The following is a 25,059-nucleotide window of genomic DNA, read 5'->3' on the forward strand; positions in this document are numbered from 1 at the left end:
GTGTCAAATCTATGTGCCTCTTCTCCACATTTCACAGGAAATTGCCAAACACCATTGGTCCCACTAACTCAGTGAACTAGGTTATCATGTGTCTATCTATCTATCATCTATCTAATCTGTTTATCTATGGTGATATCCAATTATGCTCATTTGCAAGTGGAACAGATTTCTGTGGAAAGGACAAAAGTTATTTCCCCTCTTATTCCCCTCTTCTCTCCCCTATCCCCCTTCTAATATCCCCTTTCAAAGGAGAAAAGGAACAGGAAAAGTAGGTGGCAAGGCCACTCCCAGAATTTCCTTAAGAACAGCTGCGACTGGATTCCATAATCAGTGTGTACACTAAATTTATTCTATTTATTCTAAATTTATTCTATTCAGTGAGAGTTTCTTGTATTTGAAATTCAAATTTCAATGACTCACGCGACTTCTCTTTTTTTTGCCATTATGCATTCCATGGGCATAATGAGTTTGTGATGTACGAGTGGTCTTAACAACCTGTGTGTGCAAACCCATTGCCAGGTTTAAGGCTGAGCTTCAAGCTCTTACTGGTGTAAGCAGTAGATTAAGCAACCATCCAGTGCTTCATCTGAGTAATGCACGAAAATGTCCAATGGCATTATTTTATTCACAGAAGGCTTTTGGATCCAGGAGAGAAGAACAGAAGGGCTGGAATCAACTTCACTGATGTTCCTGCTGCAGCTCCATTTGTTTCCCCCCAAAAAAATCTGCCTCAAAGGGTTGGGGACAGAACAACATCATCAGAGGTGCCAGAGGCAGCTCAAGAAATGGGAAAGTGGGGGCTTCTCTGATCTAGTAGGGATTCTTTTTACCTACTCTAGATGTATTCTTCAACATGTCATGTATGCAGCAAAAGCGCATAAGTGGTGGATATTAAACTGGACCATCCACACATTAGTTGTTCAGCAATGCTTCCCTACATTATTGCCATCTGGGGGAGCAGTCTTGTGCTATAGTGCAATAAAAGTGGGGGAGGAGGGAAAATAACAACCGGACAACCCAGAGCATTTGTGGTATTAAAAGGTTGCAGAATTTTAGTAGGAAGTTACAGGACAAATGCAAACAAAGCAATATGTTTGTTCCAATACTTTTGCAGGCTCAAACAAAATTTTAAGTGGGAACACACTTAAAATTTCTCTCCTCCCTTCCATTCACAGAATAACAGCTATGTGTAGTTTGTACCTTACCTCTTTTATTATATAACTTTTATTATACCTCTTTTATTATATAACATTCTAGCCTGCTTAGTTGTTAACGCTTCCTCCAGCAAAAGCTGTCTGATCCCCGCAGCACTGCTAAGAAAGAGGCCTTTAAAGCTGATGATATTCCACCTGATAATCATTGAATTAAAGATCCTCTAAGATTCCCATTCCCCCTCCCCCCCCCTTCTAAGCTTCAGAGCATTTTGGAGTTACTTAGGCTTCATTTCAAGATTTTCCCTACAGCCACTGGCAATCAGTTGCAGTCAACTGTTGCGTGCTGTGCAGTGAAAACATCCTCTGCAAGATCAAGAGAGCAACTCAGTGTGATGCATTAAAGAGGAAGTTGGGCTGGGAAACCATCTGTGCATTAGTCTTCCTGCGTGCAAAGGTCTGGCCAACCATGACTGATATCTGTCTGTTAGGGGTGTGCAATGGACTCGGCAAAACAGCATGGGTGGCTTGCCAGAGGTGAAGTATGATGTCCGTGAGGTAGCACAAAACAAAGTAGAACTTTGTGGCACTTCAGTCATGTATACATTTAAAATAATGCTGCAGACACGCATCTGGTAAAGGTGAATAACAATGTTTCTAAGCCTGCCACAATGCCAAGGTAAATTGAGAGAGCTCTACTTGACTGACAAGTCAAGCTTGTAATTTTCACCCAGAAGGTGAAATATCAGTTGCTTACAAAATACTAAAGGAGACAAAATAATTCATTTTCCACCTACGCCAAGTCTTAAATGGATGCCGCTACATGAAAATCAACTGAAGCTATCCTGAAATCTGGCAGAAATTCATGCCATTAGGAGGGGCACCCTTGTTGGCTAATTCCACACACAAATTCCAATGCTGTAGAAGTTTAATTAAAACAAAATGCAAAGCACAAAGGCTTCTAAAACTATTAACCTATAATTTGGCAGGCCATATCCACACTGGATGAGTTAGTAGTCCTGTAGATTTTTTCTCTTCTGTCCAAGGGGGGGGGAAGCTTTAAAAATTTCCCAGTGGTGAAATTGTGGAAATGAAGTAGACTTGGATGAATCACAAGCTGAAGAACTTGCTATGAGGTGCTTTGGACCTACACAAGCCATTTTCCAAAGCATCAAATTGTGGTCTGAACTCAGTCTTGTGGCAAGTTGCATACTCTTGTTAACTATCCTCTCTATCTAATTACACACCTGTTGAGGCTGGAAAAATATGATATAAAAGTAAACTGCTTAGAGGTTTTCTTACAATCAAGTAGCATATAAATTTTGTTAAATAATTTTTTTTTAATCTAAAGGCTGCAATATTGAAGTCCACGGAACTCATTGCTGTGTCGACATGCATAGAATTGTACTGGATGCTGCTGTTTTGTAATATTTCTATAATTTGAGGCTCTGCATTCTGCGTGGCTTCCAACAGCCTTGAATTTCAAAAGATTAGAGGAAAACAAGAGAGTGGCATTCTGTTTTGTTTTTAGTATTTTAATCTTCTGAAAACACTAAGAGGGGCTTGACACAAAGTTCGTTCAAATCAGCAGAAACTGTTCTACTTACGTCAATACTCATCCCCTCCCCCCACCATGACCATATTTGTTTATTCCATAGATATCTGCTTGCTGTAGGAGCTTATTAGCATCTCTTTATTACCCACTTTATCAAATTCTTGGAAAACAAAGTAGTTTAGTGGTGAGTGTTCTGTGCTTTATAATTTTGGCACTCTAAATGATAGTGGAGAATCCCACATATAAAAGAATCAGTATTGTATATTTCATAGAATGCACACACACACACACACACAGAGAGAGAGAGAGAGAGAGAGAGAGAGAGAGAGAGAGAGAGAGCTGACACTCAGCTTGCTTCACTTGCCATTCCCACTACTCTCTCACCAACCCTCTGCCCCCTAAGCCCCACCCATTCCCATTCCCCTTACTCTTACTCCTTACTCCCCATCAAAGCCCCTCCTTACTCCTTGCCCAAGCCCCCTCCTGTATGCCCCTCCCCTTACTACTTGTCAATCTCAACAGCTCACATGTGTCACCACACTGCCCTTGTTGCTCATCGGCAGGCAGGTGACGCTGTGGTCTAAACCACTGAGCCTTTTGGGCTTGCCAATCAGAAGGTCTGTGGTTCGAATCCCTGCAACAGGGTGAGCTCCCGTTGCTCTGTCCCAGCTCCTGCCAACCTAGCAGTTTGAAAGACCAGTGCAAGTAGATAAATAGGTACTGCTGTGGCAGGAAGGTAAACAGCGTTTTCGTGCATTCTCGCTTCTGTCACGGTGTTCCGTTGCACCAGAAGCGGTTTAGTCATACTGGCCACATGAGCCGGAAAGCTGTCTGTGGACAAACACTGGCTCCCTTGGCCTGAAAGCGAGATGAGCGCCACAACCCCATAGTCACCTCTGACTGGACTTAACGTTCCAGGGGTCCTTTACCTTGTTGCTTAAACTGCCCCACTGTAAGCCCTGCTCACTCACCCCACAAGCTACCTGTCTCCATTGCTTTCCTCACCCTGCAGCCTGTCACCAGCATTACAACAGACCAGTGTGTAAACACACATATGCACACACATTTCCAATAACCACGCCTCAGATTAACATCATTGGCTATGATACAGCCATTGTACTACTATATATATATATATATAGAGAGAGAGAGAGAGAGAGAGAGAGAGAGACTCAAGGCGGGCTCTGATTATTTCCCACATATTCAGTAATAGTATATAGATAAGCAAAGGTTTAAAAAACAAAGTCCAAGCTATGAATTATTATTTTGCTTTTGTCAGAATGCAAGTACATCCGGTACTATAGTGAGTAGATGAAGTATCATGAAAGATGGTCTCTATCTTTATAAAACACCAAGGGAAAAACATCACAAATATCACTAAAATAAACAATCTGACCTTTGTGGAAAGAATCTGTACTTTCAGCTTGCCTTTTCATGCAGCCGTAACTGCAAAAAACCCTTGGGACTGTGGGTACATCTTATCTGTACAGATAAGAAAGTGATTTTTGTTGTTGTTGTTCTTGTCAAGGAGTAGCACAGGGGCAGCTTTTTATACACACCCTCAAAAGTTGCTTTGCGTCAGATAATGGAAACAGAAGAAAAAGCCCACAAGGAACTTCAAACAATCCTCCCCCCAAAGGCCTACCTCCCACATTCTAGCCCTACTTGAGTGTTCTACTCATGGATCAGAAGAACACACATGGGGCTGTGATGAGTAGCCCCTCCTAATGGCATGTGTGTGTGTGCAGTGCAGACATCTGACAGAAAGGCGATCTGGAATGTGGTCTTGAACCCCTGGTTGCCCAGGGTTCTGGATCATGTGTTCTGCATGCATGGAGTCTCCCTCCCTCCCTTCAGATGCTTGTACTGTACATCAGACGTCAGGCCAGGCGGGTTAGTCAGTAGAGCTTCTGGCTAGCATTTAACTGTGACTGGAATGCCGCAAGGGGCATTCTTTCAGCAATGAGAGGTGTGGTTTCAGCTGTTCCAGTTCTCAATAGGCAAGCTTTAAACTCTCTCATTGAAAGCAATGAGCAATTGGGCTCCTGGGCAGAGAGGGGGCATGTGAACAATTATAGGGTGGAGAAGAGAGGCCAACTCAGGACACCTTGACTGGAGGCAGTGGTGGCAGCTGCCTTCTTCCTTATCTTTAAACTGGATTTGGATTGGACAGCTCTTCAAACAGAGAGCTACATTCTGTATAGCACAGGTCCAGGGCCCCATTCAGTAGAATGAACAGGAAGGCCCCCCCCAGCAAAAAAAACTGCAGCAGAACTAGCTTACCACATTTTGAAGTAAGTGAAATGATACATATTAACATCTAAAGAAGCACACTCTTCAATAAAACAAGCCCAGAGTCTAAAAATTCTTAACAGCAGCATTACCCAAGCCCCATCCCACTCCCTCAAAAAACAAAAAACAAAAAAACTGGAGCCAGCATAAAATCAATGGTGGTGGGGATGATTATATCATTTATTGGATTTCCTTCCAGACTGGGTTACAGCAAAATAAAAATGCAAGAATAAAATCAGTTAAACACATTATGGAATACCTTGGATTTATGTTGTAAGTATGAAAGGCGCAAGCCATTTTGTAATGAAAATGTGTTTTCCCCTCCCCAGCACTTTTCGTTTAATATAGCCCAGTATGAAGCCAGGAGTCTTCCTTGGGAGGTGAACCATTCATCACCTTCATTCGAGACGTCAAGTGCACCTCTTTCTATGCCACCAAATTGCAGCTCTCGAGAGCCCAGCTCCAGCTTCCCACAGCTGCCAGTACAATTCTTTACTCACCACGAAAGGCACAGCACCTCTCTCAGTTTAATTAACAGCTAGGCACATAAATTGGTTTTGGGGAGAAAAAAAATTAATAAAATTTAAACAGTTCTCCAGATGGCTTTGCAAATTCTATTTAAAATACAGAGCTGATTCAGGAAACGTCCCCCCCCCCATAATTTCATTATTAATAATTAAGATTGGGAAGATGCTCCAAGCGGACGACTGCCTGCTCCATTAAATTTGGATTTTTCACTGCATTGGTCACACAGTCAAGATGCTTGAACCTCCCCCATCCTGCGTGGAAGCCTCTTTCCTCCCCTCCTCTCTCAGCATGTTGGAGGACTGGCTCATTTATTGGGTGGGGAGGGTGTTTAGTCACTTCTGCTTCAGTCTCTTAGCTCAGTTTGCATGACAGGAAGAGATAGCTACAAAAGTGAAAGAAAATGCAGTGGTACCTCAGGCTAAGTACTTAATTCGTTCCGGAGGTCCGTTCTTAACCTGAAACTATTCTTAACCTGAAGCACCACTTCAGCTAATGGGGCCTCCCGCTGGGGCTGCACCACTAGAGGACGATTTCTGTTCTCATCCTGAAGCAAAGTTCTTAACCCGAGGTACTGTTTCTGGGTTAGCGGAGTCTGTAACCTGAAGCACCTGTAACCTGAAGCGTATGTAACCTGAGATACCACTGTACAGTGGCCAAGGAGAGGCCAGGCATACAAAAAGAAATCAGTTCTCTGTGAAACAGAATAGCTGCAGCCAGGAGGGTAAATAAGCTGAAGGAAGCAAATTCAGGTATCTTGTAAAGATAAACAGAAGACATTAGAAAAACAACAACTAATAAATAGCAGTGATATCTTCTTATGTACCATTCTGTTCTCAGAGGGGTCAGCAAAATGCCTATAGGAAGCCCACAAGCGTGTCATGAACACAAGAGCATTCTCCCCACTCATGACCCCAGAAACTGATATTCTGAGGCATACTGCCTTCGATACTGGATGTTGTACACAGCCATCTTGGCTAGCATCTGACCCAATACATAAATAATGAGAAAAGGGCAAAAATGAATAATTTGGAAACAAATGCCCACACCCTTCTGTTTAGGCTCCAATTGGCAGGCAAAGTTCAGATGCTACAAAGTGCAGAAGTCCGTTCCTCTCATTCTCTTCACAGAACAAGGACCCAACAGAGGCAGGTTTAGGAGTTCAGTCGCATTGAGTGCAGCGCCTCGGGGTGCCAGCAGGGGCACTGCAACTATTATTTAGAATGGAGCATGAAAGGTGCTGAATTTTGGCATTGTTCTCAGCCTTAGTTGATCCTGTTCCAAGATCTCGGGGTTCTTGTGATCCGGCCCTAATCCCAGCTCATTTAAGTAACTGCCGCACAGTTAAAACTTTTCAACAACTGTACTGTAATTTGCTTGCATAACTATGCACCCTTTGTGCTTTCTTGCCTAGATACCTATCTTTTCAGAGTCGACATAAATCATCACAGTCATCCTTACTGGCATGGGTATCTCATTTAGCATGTTATTCACATGTGATTCATTTTATTTGAATTCTTAAGCTTCCTTTTTGCTCACTGCCCATGCAAGGGTTCCATGCCTTATAGGGAAGAGAGAAAGCTATTGAAATAAAATGGCAACCTAGACAGACCACAGATAAAAAATTTGATTACTAAAGTTAAAAGGATTAATGAAACCAATTAGTGGCTCTTGCGGAGTGTGTGACCTGGGCTGCTCCCAATTTAGTCTACATATATTTCTCCAGGAGCAGCAAACCCTTTAAAGTATGTTCTTTTCATACTTTGATGCTAAATTAATGTGAATACAAAAAACAGAAGGGAAACATTCTGGCATTAAGAGTTAATGGAGGGTGATATTCCAGATCTTGTATATTTACCTAACTCAGGGTCAAACATAAAGATGGGCAAACCAGGCAAATATCTGAGGCACTGTGTATATTTGGAGAACCACAACCCTGTCATGGACTACCCTCTCAGCTATTGCTTTATTTCTGTAAGCATTTCTGACTTTCTCTAAGCAATTTGTATATTCATATCTTGGTCCATAGCCCCAAAAACAATTTATAAAAGCAATGTCAACACAAAATTAATGAAAAGTAGCATAAAGCCATATGCCAACAAAAAATCAGTAAACAACACTAAGAACCAGCAAGCAGAAGACAAAAAGTAATCTTTTAAGAAGTAAAACCATAGAATCTTAAAAGCTGGGGAGAACACAAGGGGCTTCACCTAGCACCCCAAAACTTTGAAGGTAGAGAGAGAGCACTCCATAGCAGTGCCACTCAAGTTATTCATCCTCATTTCTTTTGCTAACAACACTAAACTGGATGGTCACACTGGTGTGAATATTCAGCAGGAGGAGGGTATAATGCAAAAATGTAAAACATTTCTGCCTGTTCAACAGGTAGTGTACATGAGTGTGGGTGACTGTGATATCAATTCATTCATTTATTTGTCTGTTTGTAAAATGCCCCACCTTTCCTCTCAAGGGACCTTAGGATGGCAAACAACAAAGTAGCAAACAATGCAATTAAAAATAAAATAAATTGCATTTTATATACATGTAAACATTTTAAGAATTGTATCACATTGTTCATTTTTGCCATAAAAGGGAAAACAGAATGAAGTAGAACGCTTCAGGAAAGTATGTGGGTTCATTTTTCACTAGCCTCCAAGAATGTTCTGGAACTTGGTAAAACCTCACGGAACCTTCCAGACTTTCTCAGAACAGCATTTTCCTTGAACCTCCTGGGATGCCTTCGCCATGCCCTCCATGTTATGTAAGGGCAAGGCATTGCTAGTCAGTCAGTAAAATGAAGTCATACAAAAATGAAGTTCAGAGCTCAGCTGCAGCATTTTGAACTTTGTTCGCTTGCTGTTTTCTTGACTAAAAATGCCGCTGGCCAATCGTTGGATCTCACGGGGGTCGTGCTTCACTGAGTGGGGGCAAAGACAAGAAAAGTAACCCACTGAACTGATGAACTGTGGTTAACATTCTTAAGGTGAGGCCAACTGTGGCATTGTCCAATGTTTGTGCACAGATCCTTTTATTGATGCTAGCATCTATCAGTTTCTCTTAAAATTCAAAAGCTCTTATAAACCTAGAGGAAACTTTTGTTTATATTTGCTTGTGAAGGTTATGAATTAAAACAGACTGACAACCCCAAGCATGCAAAATTTCTATGAAAGGGATAAATAATGGGCTCAGGCTGTGTGTGGGCTACAAAGGCAATAAAAACATTGGGTATTCAGAAGCTGGACAACAGGGAGCAAAAAGCAAACAAGTCTGTGTGAGATGGTGGCTTAAAGTTATGGAACACTTTTGACATAACCTGCTGGTGCACTATGCCTGCAGAGAGAAAGGAAGATGAGAAATGTGCTCTCTTTCTTGATGTGCCAAAGCAAGGCCAACCATATTTAACCCTATTCTCTACAGCATACAGTCTGCAGGTTTTAACCATGACAGTTTTGTACAATAAAATGCTGCGTGCTCGTAGTTATGGTGCATGTGCATAGGATTGTAGCCAAAGTGGTTGACTTTCTTCCTTTCTTTTTGCAACAAGGTCTTCACCATAAGATGAAGACTTTTATTTTGATGTTTTCCTTATAGTGTTCCTTTGTATGCTTGCATTCTAAATAAGCCATTAACAGCCTCTTTTCACATTTTCATGATGTCAGTTTCTAGGAAAGGGAAATAGCTAAATAAAGTAATTATTTGAAGACCCTATAGTTAATACTGCTCAGTTTTGCAACAGGTTACTGACTCATTCTTTAAAAAGGAGAAAACAATGGGGAAAGGGGTTGACTGCCAGAGCCTAAATTTGTTAAACTTTTCAGTCCCTTCTAATTTTATTCCAGTCTAGCAACCCACCAACCTTTGTTTTGTGAAGAAAATATGTTTCCATGAATTTTAATAAACATAGATAGGACAAAAATCCCTTCTCACTTTCCATTTCATAGTTGTTTTTGCTTTAGCTGTTCCTACATACTACTGGTGTTGAAGTAGATTAAAATATATGATGAATTATAACAGAACCAGTCTTAGAGTACCTTGCTGCCAAATGCAATCAATTATTTTTCTATTACAATAATTATTGGAACATGCAGCATGTTGAGAATAGCTTGTACTCTCAAATTCAGTTAGCAATGACTAGGGGCCTCCAATTTAATGAAGCCCCGCAACTATAAATAGATGTGCCTATTCTACTGTGATTCACTGCAGTTGTTGGTATGCTTACCATTCATGTCAGTTAATAATAGGTACCTGCTTGCCTGGGTTTGGCCACATTTCTTTTTGGTCCTCTGCTCTCAGTGCTCTAGCAGCAGGGAAGGGAAGAAGGATTTATTGGGATGAATGAGTTTCAGGCAGATGGGAGGAGGTTTCAATCCACAAAATCAAAAGGCTTTCACATTTGTCAGAGAAAAGCTCTCAGTTTCAATTTCTCCTGGTTTTTCATTCTCCCAAACTTTTCAACATCAGTTTGCAGCTTTGTCTTGTTGCTTTTAAAAAGCCGTCATGAAAATTTATCAGCATTTGGATGCAAATTTCTCCCAATTTACACATTTTTAGATGCCATTTCACCTAATACACACATTTTTGCAAAGCAATTTTCCCAGCTATAATGTATTTTTGTGTGTTGCTTTCACTAATATGTGGGGGGAGGGGGTTTAACACAATGCCCTGGTCTATGTATTTGTGTACACATTACTTGGCTGGAGAAGTACATTGCAGAATTTGGAGAAGTATGAATTTCAAAGGAGGGCAGCATTTTGGTTCACAAATTGTTTCAGATAGTATGCATTAGGTAGGATCACCTACCTAAGTGCAAACAGAATTGAATTTATCATTTATCCATACCCAGCACACCCCAACCCAGCTGCAGAACCTCCCCCAATCCTGAAGCTGGCATAGTTAATTCACCCTGATCACCACCATTGATGGGAGGCAAATTAAGAAGGGGGGGGGTGGAGAGAGAGAGATACTTGACATAAAAATAAATAAATTCAGATGTGCTCCACTTGTTTTTAATGTTCATTTTATAAGTCACTTTCAGTTTAATTTTTGGGGAGGAAAAATAGTTCATTGTTATTATTACTATTAATTCAGGAACATTTGAAGGCCCAAATGCAGCCCACACCTGCCATATTCCAGCGCAGGTAGTTTAGTGTGAAACTTATCTGCTGCTTAGCTGTCTCTTCCTTGATGTCCCTTCCAGCTTAATATTCTGCTGCTCCATCAGCTGTCGGTGAGTCTGTCATCTGGATGCTACCTTTATCAGACAGTCACAGTTATGTCCAGGTTCAGAGATAATCATTCCTTTGAAATCAGTGCCTAAAACTCTATTGATTTTTATGGAACTCAATCATATACCCACAAGAGTCTATAATCATTTGAAATATCACACCATAAATGCTACTATTTTATTTTTCTACCAATGTACTACTTATAGCCGGCTGCAATAAATTCACAAGTTATATTTGCTGTTTTTCTCTGGTGTTCAGTGTCTTTTTCTCCCCCTGAGATATCATTTATATAGAGATGTGTCATACTATCCCTGGGGCTTGTGTCTCTGAACACTTTTTCCTTTAAAAAAAAATTCCTCTTGAAGAGCCTTAATCTCCTTTTGCTTTCTCACAAAATGCAATAAACTATGATAATAACATTTTCTTTATCTCTCCTTTTCATTATCTTTATCTTTAATCATGTCGAAAGATTATTAGCAGTCAGTCACATTATATGTTGTGCAGAGATGGAGTCACTCTGGGGTAAAATATGTAAAAGGAAGAAGCTTTATCTCTTCTAATAAAAACTCCTTTGTGAAGCTGTGGTGGATTTGTCATTAGGAAACCATGCTTTGATACCAGGCAATTTCATTTGTGTTCAACTAGATTGGAGCAGGATCCCAACTTTATGGAAGAAAGAATTAAGAAGTATATACCTTCTGAATGTCAGCAAAAATTATATCCCCTGGGCTCATGTATCTCATATGTTATGCATATCACTGGACAAGTGAACTGTCATTTATTTCTGACAGAATCCGTGAACAGCTTAATGGCTTGGTGTTATGAGGGGAGAACTTGACATTATCAGGGCAAAATTGTGGTTCCATTTGCAGAGGTAACAAGATCAGGGAGCAAACCTTTTGGGGAGCACTGAGGGAAATGCTGGCCATCAAGGCCATTTCTGCCTTGCCCCACATCCACTGAAGAGCAGGGAGTGTCTTTCCAGTTAAGTGACATTTGAGTAAACTTACCTGGAGCATCAAGCCCCATGAGTGGAAGAGACAGACTGAAATGTTTCATTGGTGGTTACAACAACCACTGGAGGCAATTGCCTCCAGAAGGTTCTCTGTTAGAATAAGAGTAGCAGAGAGCAGTGGCTCTCTATTGACCTGTGATGGGTGGACAGGTTTTACATGAAAATGTGTGGTTTTTTGCCATGGTGGCTCTCATTATTTTTTGCTACCGTTGCATTAATTAGGGTGTGCCTGATTCTTCTCCTGCATTCTGCTAGTATTTAGGGTGGACTTGTCCCCATTAACAACAGTGACTGGTGGAGTCATATAAATGGGGTGGGTGAGTGTGGGAGAGAGAGAGAGAGAGACCCCTTGCTTATTGATTTAATCTTTGTGAATTTGGTATAGAACTATTTTTTCCTGTGCATTGATTATGCAGCTCTGTTAGCTGATTGCAGCATTTTTATTAACTGTTTGTATTTTTCATAATATTGTGTTTGTATGATGCGATTAGTTAGCCTGGGCTTTCTTTTTGAGGGAAAACCCCATAATTTTACAGATAAAAACATTAACAAAGATGATGGTGACCTAGGCTCACTGCCAGCGAGATATGGAGTCTAAAAGAGAGGTGATTTGCAGAGTCAGATTTGCAGACAGAATCAGCCGGCAAGGACAGGGTTAAGCACCACACTTACCTGTTGAGTCTTCACTGCGGGTACCCTCCAACCCCTACAACCTAGCTGGAAATCTTGTATTTCCTTCCTTGATTAAATAAGACACTCATTTAGATTCCAGCTTCCAGCAAAGGAAATTGTATACCAGGAAATCAATAAATAACAGCACTAAAAAAATCAATAAATATTTCAATAATCATTTCCACTGGACCAAATGTGGTCCAATTCCTGTGGGAAAGCACTAGCCCAACTGATTGTTAGCTAGTCACCAGCCTTATGCTGCTAGACAGTTTGCCCAGGCTACTTAAGATTAAGTAATCTCTTTCAACCCTATTACATAATAACTATTCTGTTGCATTGTTCTATATTGTTATATAGGCCATGCTCTGTTTTAATGACATTCACAGTTCTCCAGCTGTAGATATACACCCTCAGCTTGCTTTTGCAGCTCAAATTAGACAATATTTAATGATTCCTAAATGTGAGATGTCATATCCCCTCTAGGAGGAGTTTTAACATTTAAACTAATAAGCAGTTCGTTTGCTTTGTTCAAAACATTTTGGACTCTAACTGCCTTTGGCATTGGTTTGATTAAAAGCTGATTTAATTGTCTGCATTGTGCCTACAAGAAAAATGAAAAGCACACAGAGGTTTTTTATGATGGTTTTTCTTCCAGCAAAGAAAATGAAAATATGGTGGTGGACAAAAGGGGTACAGTTATGTGCACGCTGACATCAGCACCATACTCTGAAGTTCCAATGAAAATATTAGACAAAGAGATACTAGGGACCAATGCCAAGGGCTGGTCACCTGTGGTTTCAAGCCTCCCACTCTGCTCTCATTTGTCCCCTAACTCTTGTCCCACCCAACCTATGTGTTGGGAAGAAAAACATAATCCAAAGAATATATACTGCCATAGGAACCCAAAGAGTAGACAGAGCTGCAAGTACACAGCAACTACTATATTCTGTGGGGGAAATAAGGGGTATATATTTTACATGCCTGCAAAACATAGGTGCTGGTGGATGTAGGAGGGAGTATGTAGACTGCTCCCATTCAGTTCTGGTTACAGTGGTACCTTGGTTCTCAAAAAGCCTTGGTACTCAAACTGCTTGGAACCCAAACACTGCAAACCCAGAAGTTAAGTGTTGCATTTTGCGAACTTCTCGGAAGCCGAATTTTGAGTGTTACGCTTCCGTTTTGAGTGCCACACTTCCGTTTTGAGTGTTACGCTGAGGTCTGTCTGTTATTGCTATTTTTTTGCGTTTTTGCTTTTGCAGCTCTTTTTTGTTTTGTTTTTGTGACTGTGTGGAACCCAGTTCAGCTACTGATTGATTGTGTGACTGCAGTACATTGTTTATTGCTTTCATTTTATGGATCAATGATCTGGTTAGATAGTAAAATTCATGTTAAATTGCTGTTTTAGGGGTTGTTTTTAAAAGTCTGGAATAGATCGTTCCATTTTGCATTACTTTTTATGGGAAAGCACGCCTTGGTTTTGGAATGCTTTGGTTTTGGAACGGACTTCCAGAACGGATTAAGTTTGAGAACCAAGGTACCACTGTGTTTGCTTCATAACCTGTTGGATATACCAGTTTCACCACAAACTGGTGCAAATGGCATAGTGAAACCAGAGGCGCAACACGCATGATGAACTGCTTTCTGTGAATGTCTCACTAAATTGAAGCTGCCTCTTATAATTTGATTTAACGTGCCACCAATGTAATTGTGTATTTGTGTCAAAGAGGGCCCCATTCCTGCCCCTCTCCACCTGGCCCAGGGTGGGGCCTGACAGGCCTCATAAGGACTGCTGTGGCTGCTGTCCAGCAAGGACTGGGGTATTTGGGGAAAAGTTTTGTTGGGAGTTTTTGCTGTTGTTGCTGATATCACTGATATTAACTTTTTGTAGCTTTATTTTTATGCGGAAATTGTTCAGTTTGGTTATGTAGTTTTTAATGTGTTTTATTTATTTTTCTGACTACTTTGCTGTATTTGCAATTAGGTAAATCTTTTCATATTGCAAGCCACCTTGAGCATTGTTTTAACTGTGGAGAGGCGGCATACAAATAAAGTGATGATGATTATGTTCTGACAAGGATGCAATGTTCTTTCTACCACAGCATTGTAGACTTTCACAAGCTTCTTAGAAGGCAGCAATATGAGCTCAGAATAAAAACAATAGACCTCTGTCCATCTTTCACTAGATATTCTCCAAGTCCTCCTTATTGTAAGCCCCGGAAGTGGTCACAAAAGGACAAGGTTCTCGGCATGCCAGTAGTAACCATAGCAAGGCAGGACTCTAGACACCTTCCAACCCTTCAAATTCTGTTCATATCCTGCAGATCTATTAGCAAAATTTATGAGCAGTTTTGGGATTTCCGTGGTAATGAATCTGTGAATTCTCTGCTTACAGGCTATGCTGCTCTTTTGAGTTGATTACTGGTAGAAATTAAGAGGAGGAGCAGGAGCAATAGTAGTAGTGTTTTAATTTATTACCTGCCTATAACCCTGAGCTCCCAGCATGGGTTACAACTTAGAATGACTTAAAATCACAAAAATATGGTGGGTAAAGAGACTTGTATTCAGCTTGCCCTGAAAAGTATATTATGAAGATGCCAGATGCAGAAAGTGCATCTCTTATCACACTAGACTATGGAGCCATCAATAACACTGAAAGTGGATTCAGGAAACAAAAAAGGAAAGGCATTCATAAGTAATGACATTTCTGATTTTTACTACAGCAATATGGAGTGATGGCCATTAGTCTAGATGCTTCTCTACAAAGCTTTCTAAGATAACTTCCTTAACATTAGCATTCACACCAGACTTCTTCAGCGAAGCACTACAAGAGATGTTTTAGTGTGTTTTGAAAGCTGAACACAGCAGGGTTGCAGCTGAGAATACAGTCATAATGGGAATACTTTAGTACTTGAGTTTTTTTAGACTGTGGCTTTTTGAACGGTGAATATATCCTGAGATGGCAACTTAAACTGTTGCTATTGATACTGATCACTGTTGGATATAAGAGACGAATCTGCAGAGATAATGGGGGTGCTTTCAAGTCACTGTAGATGTTGCATATGTTCCAAATGGATTATTGCCAACAGATTTGTTTTTTTAAAGAACTCATTGGATTTTCTGCAAAAAGGGTTTATCAGAATTAAAATGGGGGGGTGGAGGTGACTAGCAATTTGTTGCTAACAGTGCTATGTGGATGCTGCAAAAAAACTTGCATGGATGAGGAATACTGTTCCACAATAAATTCCTGTCTGGAAGTACCTTAGATTTAAACTTTTGGAACAAGCAATGTTTTGTCTGATAAGACATAGATGATGAGTGTTACATGAATGGGCCTAATCTCTCTGTTTTCCAGGGATTTGTTCTCTGCCATTGCTACAAGCTTTGAGTGTTTAAAAGGGGCTCTGTTTCTCTGTATATTTACAGCTTCATCACCCCTGTGGTCAGGGGACTCATGCTATTTTCTTGATCAGCTCTTATATTCTTCAGGCAATGCTTACATTCATTTTTCCTCTTGCAGTTTGTTGCCCATCCGAACTGTCAGCAGCAGTTGCTCACCATGTGGTATGAAAATCTCTCAGGCTTACGCCAGCAGTCCATTGCTGTGAAATTCTTGGCTGTTTTCGGAGTCTCCATCGGCCTTCCATTCCTTGCCATAGCATATTGGATCGCTCCCTGCAGCAAGGTACAGATTGGTTAAGGTGCATGTTTGTTTATCATTACTTACACACTGTAAATTCCTGTGGGGCTTGATACCAAGGCAGATGCTTAACTAAGACCACAAACAAATATTGACATCCCGGTTGCAAGAGGGCTAGAAGAAAGTCTCAAGGGTTTCCTGTGGGGTGATAAAGGGATAGGAAGAAACCAGCCAGGCAGCTCCGAAATTGTTTTGAAATTTGTTCCCCAAAGTGCTAGAGATGAGAAGGAGAAGGATGCTATTTAGAGACAGGTGGGGAAAGCACAAATAAAAATAGGAAATAAGGGATGGCATAATGGACGTGGGTGGCGCTGTGGGTTAAACCACAGAGCCTAGGACTTGCCAATCAGAAGGTCGGCGGTTCGAATCCCCATGACAGGGTGAGCTTCTGTTGCTCAATCCCTGCTCCTGCCCACCTAGCAGTTCGAAAGCACATCAAAGTACAAGTAGATAAATAGGTACTGCTCAGCGGGAAGGTAAACGGCATTTCCGTGCGCTGCTCTGGTTCGCCAGAAGCGGCTTAGTCATGCTGGCCACATGACCCGGAAGCTCCATCAGCCAATAAAGCGAGTTGAGCGCCGTAACCCCAGAGTTGGCCATGACTGGACCTAATGGTCAGGGGTCCCTTTACCTTTACCTAATGCCAATTTTACTAGTTATTAGGGGTCATGTGTGGATGCAGTTTTAGAAGAATCAGCTAAGAAACTTTGCTCCTGTTGTTACTACTACATGCACATCCCCTTCAGCCGGGTAGCCCAACAACAAGATGACTGCAGGTTTCCTATCTGTCCCTTAGGCCTAATGACTGCTATCAACCCAAGCTGCCACATGCAGTACATTTAAGGGAACTGACACATGAGGAAGGTGACACTGTAAGGCACTGTAGGTGACATGGTGCCCTTCAGATGTTATTGGAATACAACTTGCAGGATCCCTGATCATGAGGTTAATGGGAGCAGTGGCAAACTTTGGACTCTTAAATTTCAGTGGCACCCTGTGTAATGCTAAAATTCAATGCCCCCCATGTGCCTCTCACACTCTGTTCCACAGCATTGTTTTTGTGCCTCCTGCAGGGCAGTGCCCAGCGGTACCACAAAACCGCCTCTGATGGGAATTGGAGCCAAACTGCATCTGGAAGGCAACGTTTTCAGTGTCATAATCACCTAGGCATGGTTTGCATTTAACAAAATGAAAAAACAGAGACAAAAACCAGACAGTAGATAGGTAGCCGTGTTGGTCTGCCATAGTCAAAATAAAAAAATTCCTTCCAGTAGCACCTTAAAGACCAACTAAGTTAGTTCTTGGTATGAGCTTTTGTGTGCATGCACACTTCTTCAGATACTGTATCTGAAGATACTTCTTCAGATACAGTATCTGAAGAAGTGTGCATGCACACGAAAGCTCATACCAAGAACTAACTTAGTTGGTCTTTAAGGTGCTACTGGAAGGAATTTTTTTATAAAAACCAGACAGTAACTGAAATCAAGGCAGTAACTGAAACCTGCTAAGCCACTCATGTCCAAGCACCAGCTGAACAGATATCAGTTAGAGAGATATCCAAAATATTAGGTTTTGGGAAAGGGAGAAGTGTTGGGATGATTCTGAAGGTCTGAGGTTCTGCATTATTTATCTTCCTACAAATTATATTTTTATGAAGTTTTGAAAGCTGTCATTCCAAGGACGATTTCCACAGCTTTCATCAGACTAACAAAGAAAATAAAATATTGATGCAGCCCTGATCGAACATGGAATTTTTGACATCACTGGAGAAGAGCAGTTATATTAAAAAGAGTTTCTATGCAACCTTATTTCCGTGGCAATGCATGCAGTACTTTGATTGTGTGATGTACACCTGGGTCTCTGTTGGTGTAGGCTGCAATCCAGTGTCTACTTACCTACAATTCCCACTGAAGTCAGTGGGCATTCTGAGTAAACATGTATCAGATTCCACAAATCCAGAGATGTGCTGCTTCTGCATACAGCTGCTTAGACAAATAGTATCAATGTTATCTCCACCAACACCACATACACACAAAAAGTCATTAGGACAAAGCAGCAGTTCTTCCCTATATTGTTGTAGGTAGATACTGCAGAACAAATGTTATGAAATAAGAAGCCAGAGTGCCTTGGCTAGAATAAATTCTAAGCACTGGATTGACTTTTCACAATTAGTGTTCACACTGCAATTATCGTCATCGTACCCTCTCAATACTAAAGCCAAATGGTCCCATGCCTATCATTTTGGAAGGGAAATATTCAAAAAAATAAGGTAGTGGACTGCATACTAGAGGCACACCCCAGGTATGTGAAAGTGCATTCATTTGTAAATTAAATGTTGTTGTTTTTTAAAAAAACTGCACAACAAACAGCTTAACTTAGTGCCACCCAGAGCCCAAAGCAGGCATAGGCAAACTCAGCCCTCCTGATGTTTTGGAACTACAACTCCCATCATCCCTAGCTAACAGGACCAGTGGTCAGGGATGATGGGAATTGTAGTCTCAAAACATCTGGAGGGCCGAGTTTGCCTATGCCTGGCCTAAAGGATCCTGACAGCATCTAAGCTACAGAATGTTAAGAGTATCATTTGGGAGCAAAGGAATATGAGGAAGTAGAATGAGCCTGCTTGAGCCCCCAACAACAGCTTGTAATATCTACAAAGTAGGTATTAGGACAGGGAGATGAGGTTAAAAAAGCAAAACTACTTTTCTTCCCTGCACTAAATGGGGAGGTTTCAATTGTGGCTATTAAAAGGGTGTGTGTGTGTGTGTGTGTGTGCGCGCACACACACACACACACACACACACACATAATAAAATATCCAATAACGTAAAAACAAAACCACAAAATGCAGTAAACCACTGTCAAAATAAAAATAGTTAAGATAGGACCTGAAAAGTCTACAAAGCTGAAAACAGTAAAACCAAAACAAAGCACCGTAGTTATACCCATTCTAGAAAGTTTATTCATCCAAAGGCCTTCTTAGTCTTAATTTAAACAGGTGCCTAAAGGCAGATAACATTGGGGCTTGGTAGATCTCAGTGAGTTGGGGTATTTTACAAGTTTTGTTCTGCAGGGAGAAAGGGGTGTACATTAGTTTGGGGGATCCTTCAGGATTTTCAATGCCAGCAGGGTTGAAATGAGAGGAAAGGTGTGTTTTTTAATATTAACCAGCCTATACATAATATAAAATTCTCAAAAACTTTCCTCAGGACAATATTTTCTGTACTCAATATGAGAATATCCATCCATAGGTGTTTGGACCTTTATGCTGAGTTGTTTATGCAAAAATGTGCTTCAAATTATATCAACACTTCATGAACTTGCTATGTTAGTATTGTGGAAGCTAAGTTTCAGGTCTGGCAAAAATATTTGTGTGTGCTTTAAGCTTTAAAAGAGATGTTCTGGCTTCAAAGAATCCTTTGTTTATATGATTAAAGTGAATATAGAAGCACTATGGAAATATTGGGATAAAGATAATAGATTTTGATCTCACATTTGGAGAAAACCATTTAAGTCTTTATGAAGTCCCCTAGGTTTTTCAGAAGTGTGACAAGTCTGTAAATTTGTTTGTAGTTTTTTCTTTCTTTCTCTCTTTCTTCTTTCTTTAAAGATAATATTTCTCTCTTGAACAATTACTGGTACATTATTGCAAGAGTTTATTGGCAAAGTTGAAACTTTAAAATGTTGAAACTTCATAGTGAAAACTTGTTACAATGTGGTGGAGTGGGCAAGGACCAAAGTAGATTAAACAGCTATGGATCAATTTGTTTTAATCTAGATATGCCCCCACTCACATACAATGAGAGAGATAGGAGGCCAGTATTAAAAGCAGAAAGAGACACTTGGGTGACGACTATAAAATGCTCTCCTTTGTCCATGGCTTGAAGTTAAAGGTAAAGAGACTCCTGACTGTTAAGTCCAGTCGTGGACGACTTTGGGGTTGCGGCGCTCATCTCGCTTTAGTGGCCGAGGAAGCCAACGTTTGTCCACAGACATTTTTTCCGGGTCATGTGGCCAGCATGACTAAGCCGCTTCTGGCGAAACTAGAGCGGCGCATGGAAACAGCGTCTACCTTCCCGCCAGAGTGGTACCTATTTATCTACTTGCAGTTTGATGTGCTTTCGAACTGCTGGGTTGGCAGGAGCTGAGGCCGAACAACGGAAATTCACCCCATTGTGGGGATTCGAACCGCCGACCTTCTGACCGGCAGGCCCTAGGCTCTGTGGTTTAGACCACAGCGCCACCCACCCATGGTTTAGTAACCTGCAATCTCTCTCCCCAAGGAAGCTGCCTTATATGGAGCCAGAGCATTAGTCCATGTAGCTCAGTACTGTCCAGACTGACTGTTAGTGATTTCAGGTCTGTTTCTCTCCCATCTCTATGTGGAGATGCCAGGGGTTAATCCTGGGACCTTCTGCATGCAAGGCAGATGTTCTACCTCTGAGCTGTGACCCCCCTTTCTTTTCCCATGTGACCTCACGTCTAATATTAGAGTTTCACTGGGGAGGAAAAATGTGCCGGGACATTTGTTGTACCTGTTGATACATACAGAAGAGGCAGTAGGAGGAATTAGCCATCCCAGTCCATCCACCGTTTTTGCTCTTAAAATCAAACCCACCCATCTCACACTTCCCTTTCCATGTGATATGGGCAGAACGCATGGATTGTTGATCACATATGTAGTGTTTAGGGATGCTTCCGGCATTATTGCTTAATTAATACTGTTTATTTGATAGGGGCTTTTTTAATCCGGCTTTTTAGGGTGTTCACCTAAAGCAATTTCATTGCTTCATCACCCAGGTGGGAATGCGCATGAAACAAATACATGTGTGTCCATTTTAGGCACACTGATGCCATATTGTTTTAGCATTTTGTTGGACTTTTCAGTGTACTGAATATGTTAACATTCTTTCTTCTACTAGATTCAGGGCCTCTAGTATGTACCGTACTTTTAATAGGGTTGCCACACACCTGTGACTTCCCAGACATTTCCAGAATCCATCTGTCTTTAGCAGTGTCCGGGCAGAAATTGGAAAAAAATGTCTGGGGGAAAATGTCCAGGAAAAAATGTCCAAACCTATGGTAGCCAATGGCAGCAGTGCCATTTTTGCCAATTTTTTTAATATATAAAAATAACTCAAAAATGACAAATAAATTGCAACTTGGTCCCCCAAAAGCTAAAAACAACTCAACAACTTTGCCCAAAAAAAAGCTCGGATGTTCACCTTTTGAAATATGGCAACCTTACTTTTAGGTCCCAGGAGGTAATGACTTATAAGTACAACTTCTGGGCGATCCTTATTTTGGAAATGTCACATGTACAAGTGCATAGGTACCATTAGCAGGACTGTGTTAGAATACCTGTAAGTGAAGTATTTGTGTTTCAAATCCATGACTTAGAAGTAGATGCCACTGAAATTACTGAAATTGCCTTACTCTTAAATAATGCTTCAGGCATTAAAATTGTGCCATGTAAACCTGAAGAAAGTCTTGCTTTTCTTACGGCAGAAATGTTGAAGTCAGCTTCATGGCTTTGTATGTCCTTTGTCTTCAGCTGGGACAGACACTCCGGAGCCCCTTCATGAAGTTTGTGGCGCACGCCGTTTCTTTCACCATTTTCCTTGGACTCTTAGTAGTGAACGCCTCGGACCGATTTGAAGGAGTCAAGCTGCTACCCAATGAAACTGCCATGGATCATCCCAAACAAATATTTAGGGTAAAAACAACACAGTTCTCATGGACAGAAATGCTCATCATGAAATGGGTTCTAGGTAAGTGGAAATGCAATCACCTATTGTTCTCGTAGGCACAGGTCAAGGGGACACAGACCGATGGCAGTGAAGAGCAGAGAGAAAAGTCAGGGCTAAAAGCTGGAGCTCAGGGATGCCTCTGAAAGGGGCCTTCTCTGTGGAATCTTTCATCCCCTGACAGTAACATTACATCAGAGGTACCTAAGTGGTTCCCTGCAGATGTTGTCAAGCTACAGCTACCACTCTCTTTGATCATTGCCCTAATTGGAGCTAATTGGAGTTGGGCTAATGGGAGTTGGAGGCCAATAGCATCTAGGAGGGGCACAGATTCCCCATCCTTGGTGTTTTAAAAAAGACTATTGCCAACAGGAATTATGAGGAAGGCATGAAGATCCAGTGGTGAGGCTGTTGGCTAAAGAAGTGAATTGGTATCTGCCTTGTGTGTGTCCGTGTGAAGATTTTGGTACCCTGCTCATAATCAGAGAAATCTTTATCACTACTGCTCCAGGCACTCTGGAATAATGTTGGATTTTATTCATTTATTTATTTTTATCCGACTTTCTAGAAGAGTGTCGTTTGATTTTCTCATTTAAATTGCTTCTAGGAAGTTATACCATTCTGTTTAATAGCTTGCCAATTCTGATACAGCTTTATGAATGTTTTCAAGGGCTGATAACAAACAGTGTAGCTCAGCTCAGTTGCATTTGTTTTGAGCAGTGCTTGAAGTCCCATGGGGGAGAAAACATTTGCCTACATGATTGACTGCCCTCTCTCTTGCTATCCATTGGTAAGCAAATTATCTTGGAACTCAAACACTAAGACTGTCTCTACTTTTTCCAAACAGCCTTGGTGGTCCTGTATAACACACCTGATCTTTCCAAGCCAAATTGTGCCAATGTGTGGATCTTATAATTCCCCAGTGAATTATATGGCAGTCTGAGAAAATCAGTAAGATCATAGCAGGCAGCATTGACATGAGAGAACAAAGTTTACATGGGAGAACAATGCACAAAACCCCTCAGAAGCTGCTTTACTGGGTGCTGTTTCACTTTCTTAGGCTGAAGGTCAAACCACTTGTGATGTGTCTCATAGTTTACTCTGCCATGCTTGGTTTATTTTTTATAAATAAATAGCAGATGTGATACGGGGAAGCCCAAACTGGATTAAGTCCACTGTGCATTGGCAGGAGGTATAGCTCTTTGCCCCTGCAATGGACCCAATCAGAATCTACCCTCCTCAAAATAATAATAATAATAATAATAATAATAATAATAATAATAATAATAATAATAAATAAATAAATAAATAAATAAAACCCCGCCCATCCAGCAGGGTTTCCCCAGCCATTCTGGGCAGCTCCCAACAGTATATTAAAAACACAATAAAACATCAAACATTAAAAACTTCCCCAAACAAGGCTGCCTTCAGTTATCTTCTAAAAGTCAGATTTCCTTGACATCTGATAGGAGGGCGTTCCACAGGGCGGGCACCATAACCAAGAAGGCCCTCTGCCTGGTTCCCTGTAACCTCACTTCTCACAGTGAGGGAACTGCCAGAAGGCCCTCGGAGCTGGAGCTCAGTGTCCGGGCTGAACAATGGGGGGTGGAGATGCTCCTTCAGGTATACTGGGCCGAGGCTGTTTATACACCTGCTGTTAGCAATGAGAGAAAAGGTCCCATTGAGAATAGCAAGTACTGGGTGCCTCCTTAGGAAAATAGGAATTGGCCTCGTACTTAGACCATCTAACTCAGTATTATGCACAGAGACTAGCAGTGGCTCTCCAGAATTTCAAATCTGGGTTTCTCTCAGAGCCCCCTGGCAATGCTGGGGATTGAACCATGGATGTTCCGCATGCAAAGCAGATGCTCTACTACTCTGCTCTGCTGTGTGGCCACTAACCAAAATGACTATGTTCCCCCTCAACTGTTGGAGGCAGCATGCTTCTGAATCCCAGTTCCTGGAAACTGCAGGAAGAGAGGACTGCAGTGCTCAGGACCTGCTTGCATACCTGAATTGAATTTCTACACCTGCTGCGCCACAACTGACATGGCAGCGGGTGGGCCCATGTTTTTTTCCTGGGTTGCCCCAGGCTGACATGGTTCTATGAAACTAAGGAACCCTCCCATGCAGAGGTGCTCTAAATTCTACCTGGAAGATTTGGAGCTGAGTTCTTTTTGTCAAAAGCTGATACCGTCCTTCAGACAATGGAATCTCCTGGCTCTGAGCCTGCTCATTTACAGTGCAAATAAAGATATGCAATCTTTGTGCATCCCAAATGAAAGTGCGTTAAACAACAGTTGGGTGGGATATTAGATTTGGGAAAGTGAATAAGCGACAAGCTGTAAAAAATTCATGAATGACAATATGAATTATTTATTTCTTTTAAATCATATTGAAATGCCTCCCAGGGGATCTGTATTTTGAGAAAAGAATAACAGGTGCATGACAAGTGAAGCAAATTCAGGATATCTGTTTGTCCTCTCCGCCCATCCCCAAGATATCTTCCATTTTCACTACTGTTCTCTTAGAATAACTGCCCACAACCTGTGCAAGCTCTCTCTGCAGCCTAGATAAAGAATATAACATTTTACATCTTGCTACAATTTTTTTCTGGTTTCCCCCCAATTATTTTCTCAATTACATCACAAATGAAACCTCACTCAGTCAGGATGATGGTATTTGGAATTAAGCAGAGTGAACTGAATTTCAATGAAAAAAACTGCATTTGATGTGAAAACTGGTCCTGTGACATTAACAATTCTTCATAGCTGAGTTTTGGGTGGAAAATAATGAATTACTACAAGAGTTCTCCTGGTTGATATTGGTGTAGCATAGTCGCTATGAGCCACCTTTTGCTCCACACTTTCTAATCACAGGTTCACACTTTAAAGCTCCATGTCTGAGCACTTCCACTTTTTTACCTGCCTCTTTCCCCAGGAAAACCCATGCTTTGACCCAAAATCCGAATAAACAGCAATCTGGGTTTTCTGAGGATTGCCATTTACTCTGACTCAGCAGTATAGACTAGGCTTTTGTGGGTAAAATGCCAGGGCAAAAACAACAACCCAAGTGATCAGACATGGCATTTTAAAGCATGGACCTGTGTCTAGAAATGTGACACAAAAGGAAGTCTGGATGAGCCCTAAGCTACAAATCAGGAGGTCCTTGGTTTGAATT

The 25,059-nt window shown here is 41.3% G+C and overlaps 1 protein-coding gene across 2 annotated transcripts in view; it reads left to right on the forward strand.

Moving 5' to 3' along the window:
• Positions 1-25,059, forward strand: part of TRPC7 (transient receptor potential cation channel subfamily C member 7) — a 107,408-nt gene that overhangs the window by 50,886 nt on the left and 31,463 nt on the right. For both annotated transcript variants that reach the window (XM_081185553.1, XM_081185554.1), the window contains exons 4-5: positions 15,953-16,117; positions 21,687-21,903. In XM_081185553.1, the coding sequence (XP_081041679.1) occupies positions 15,953-16,117; positions 21,687-21,903 (382 nt within the window). The remainder of the gene's footprint in view (positions 1-15,952; positions 16,118-21,686; positions 21,904-25,059) is intronic.

Source organism: Podarcis bocagei, assembly GCF_964188305.1.
Source record: "Podarcis bocagei genome assembly, chromosome: 2".
Taxonomy (NCBI): Eukaryota; Metazoa; Chordata; class Lepidosauria; order Squamata; family Lacertidae; genus Podarcis; species Podarcis bocagei.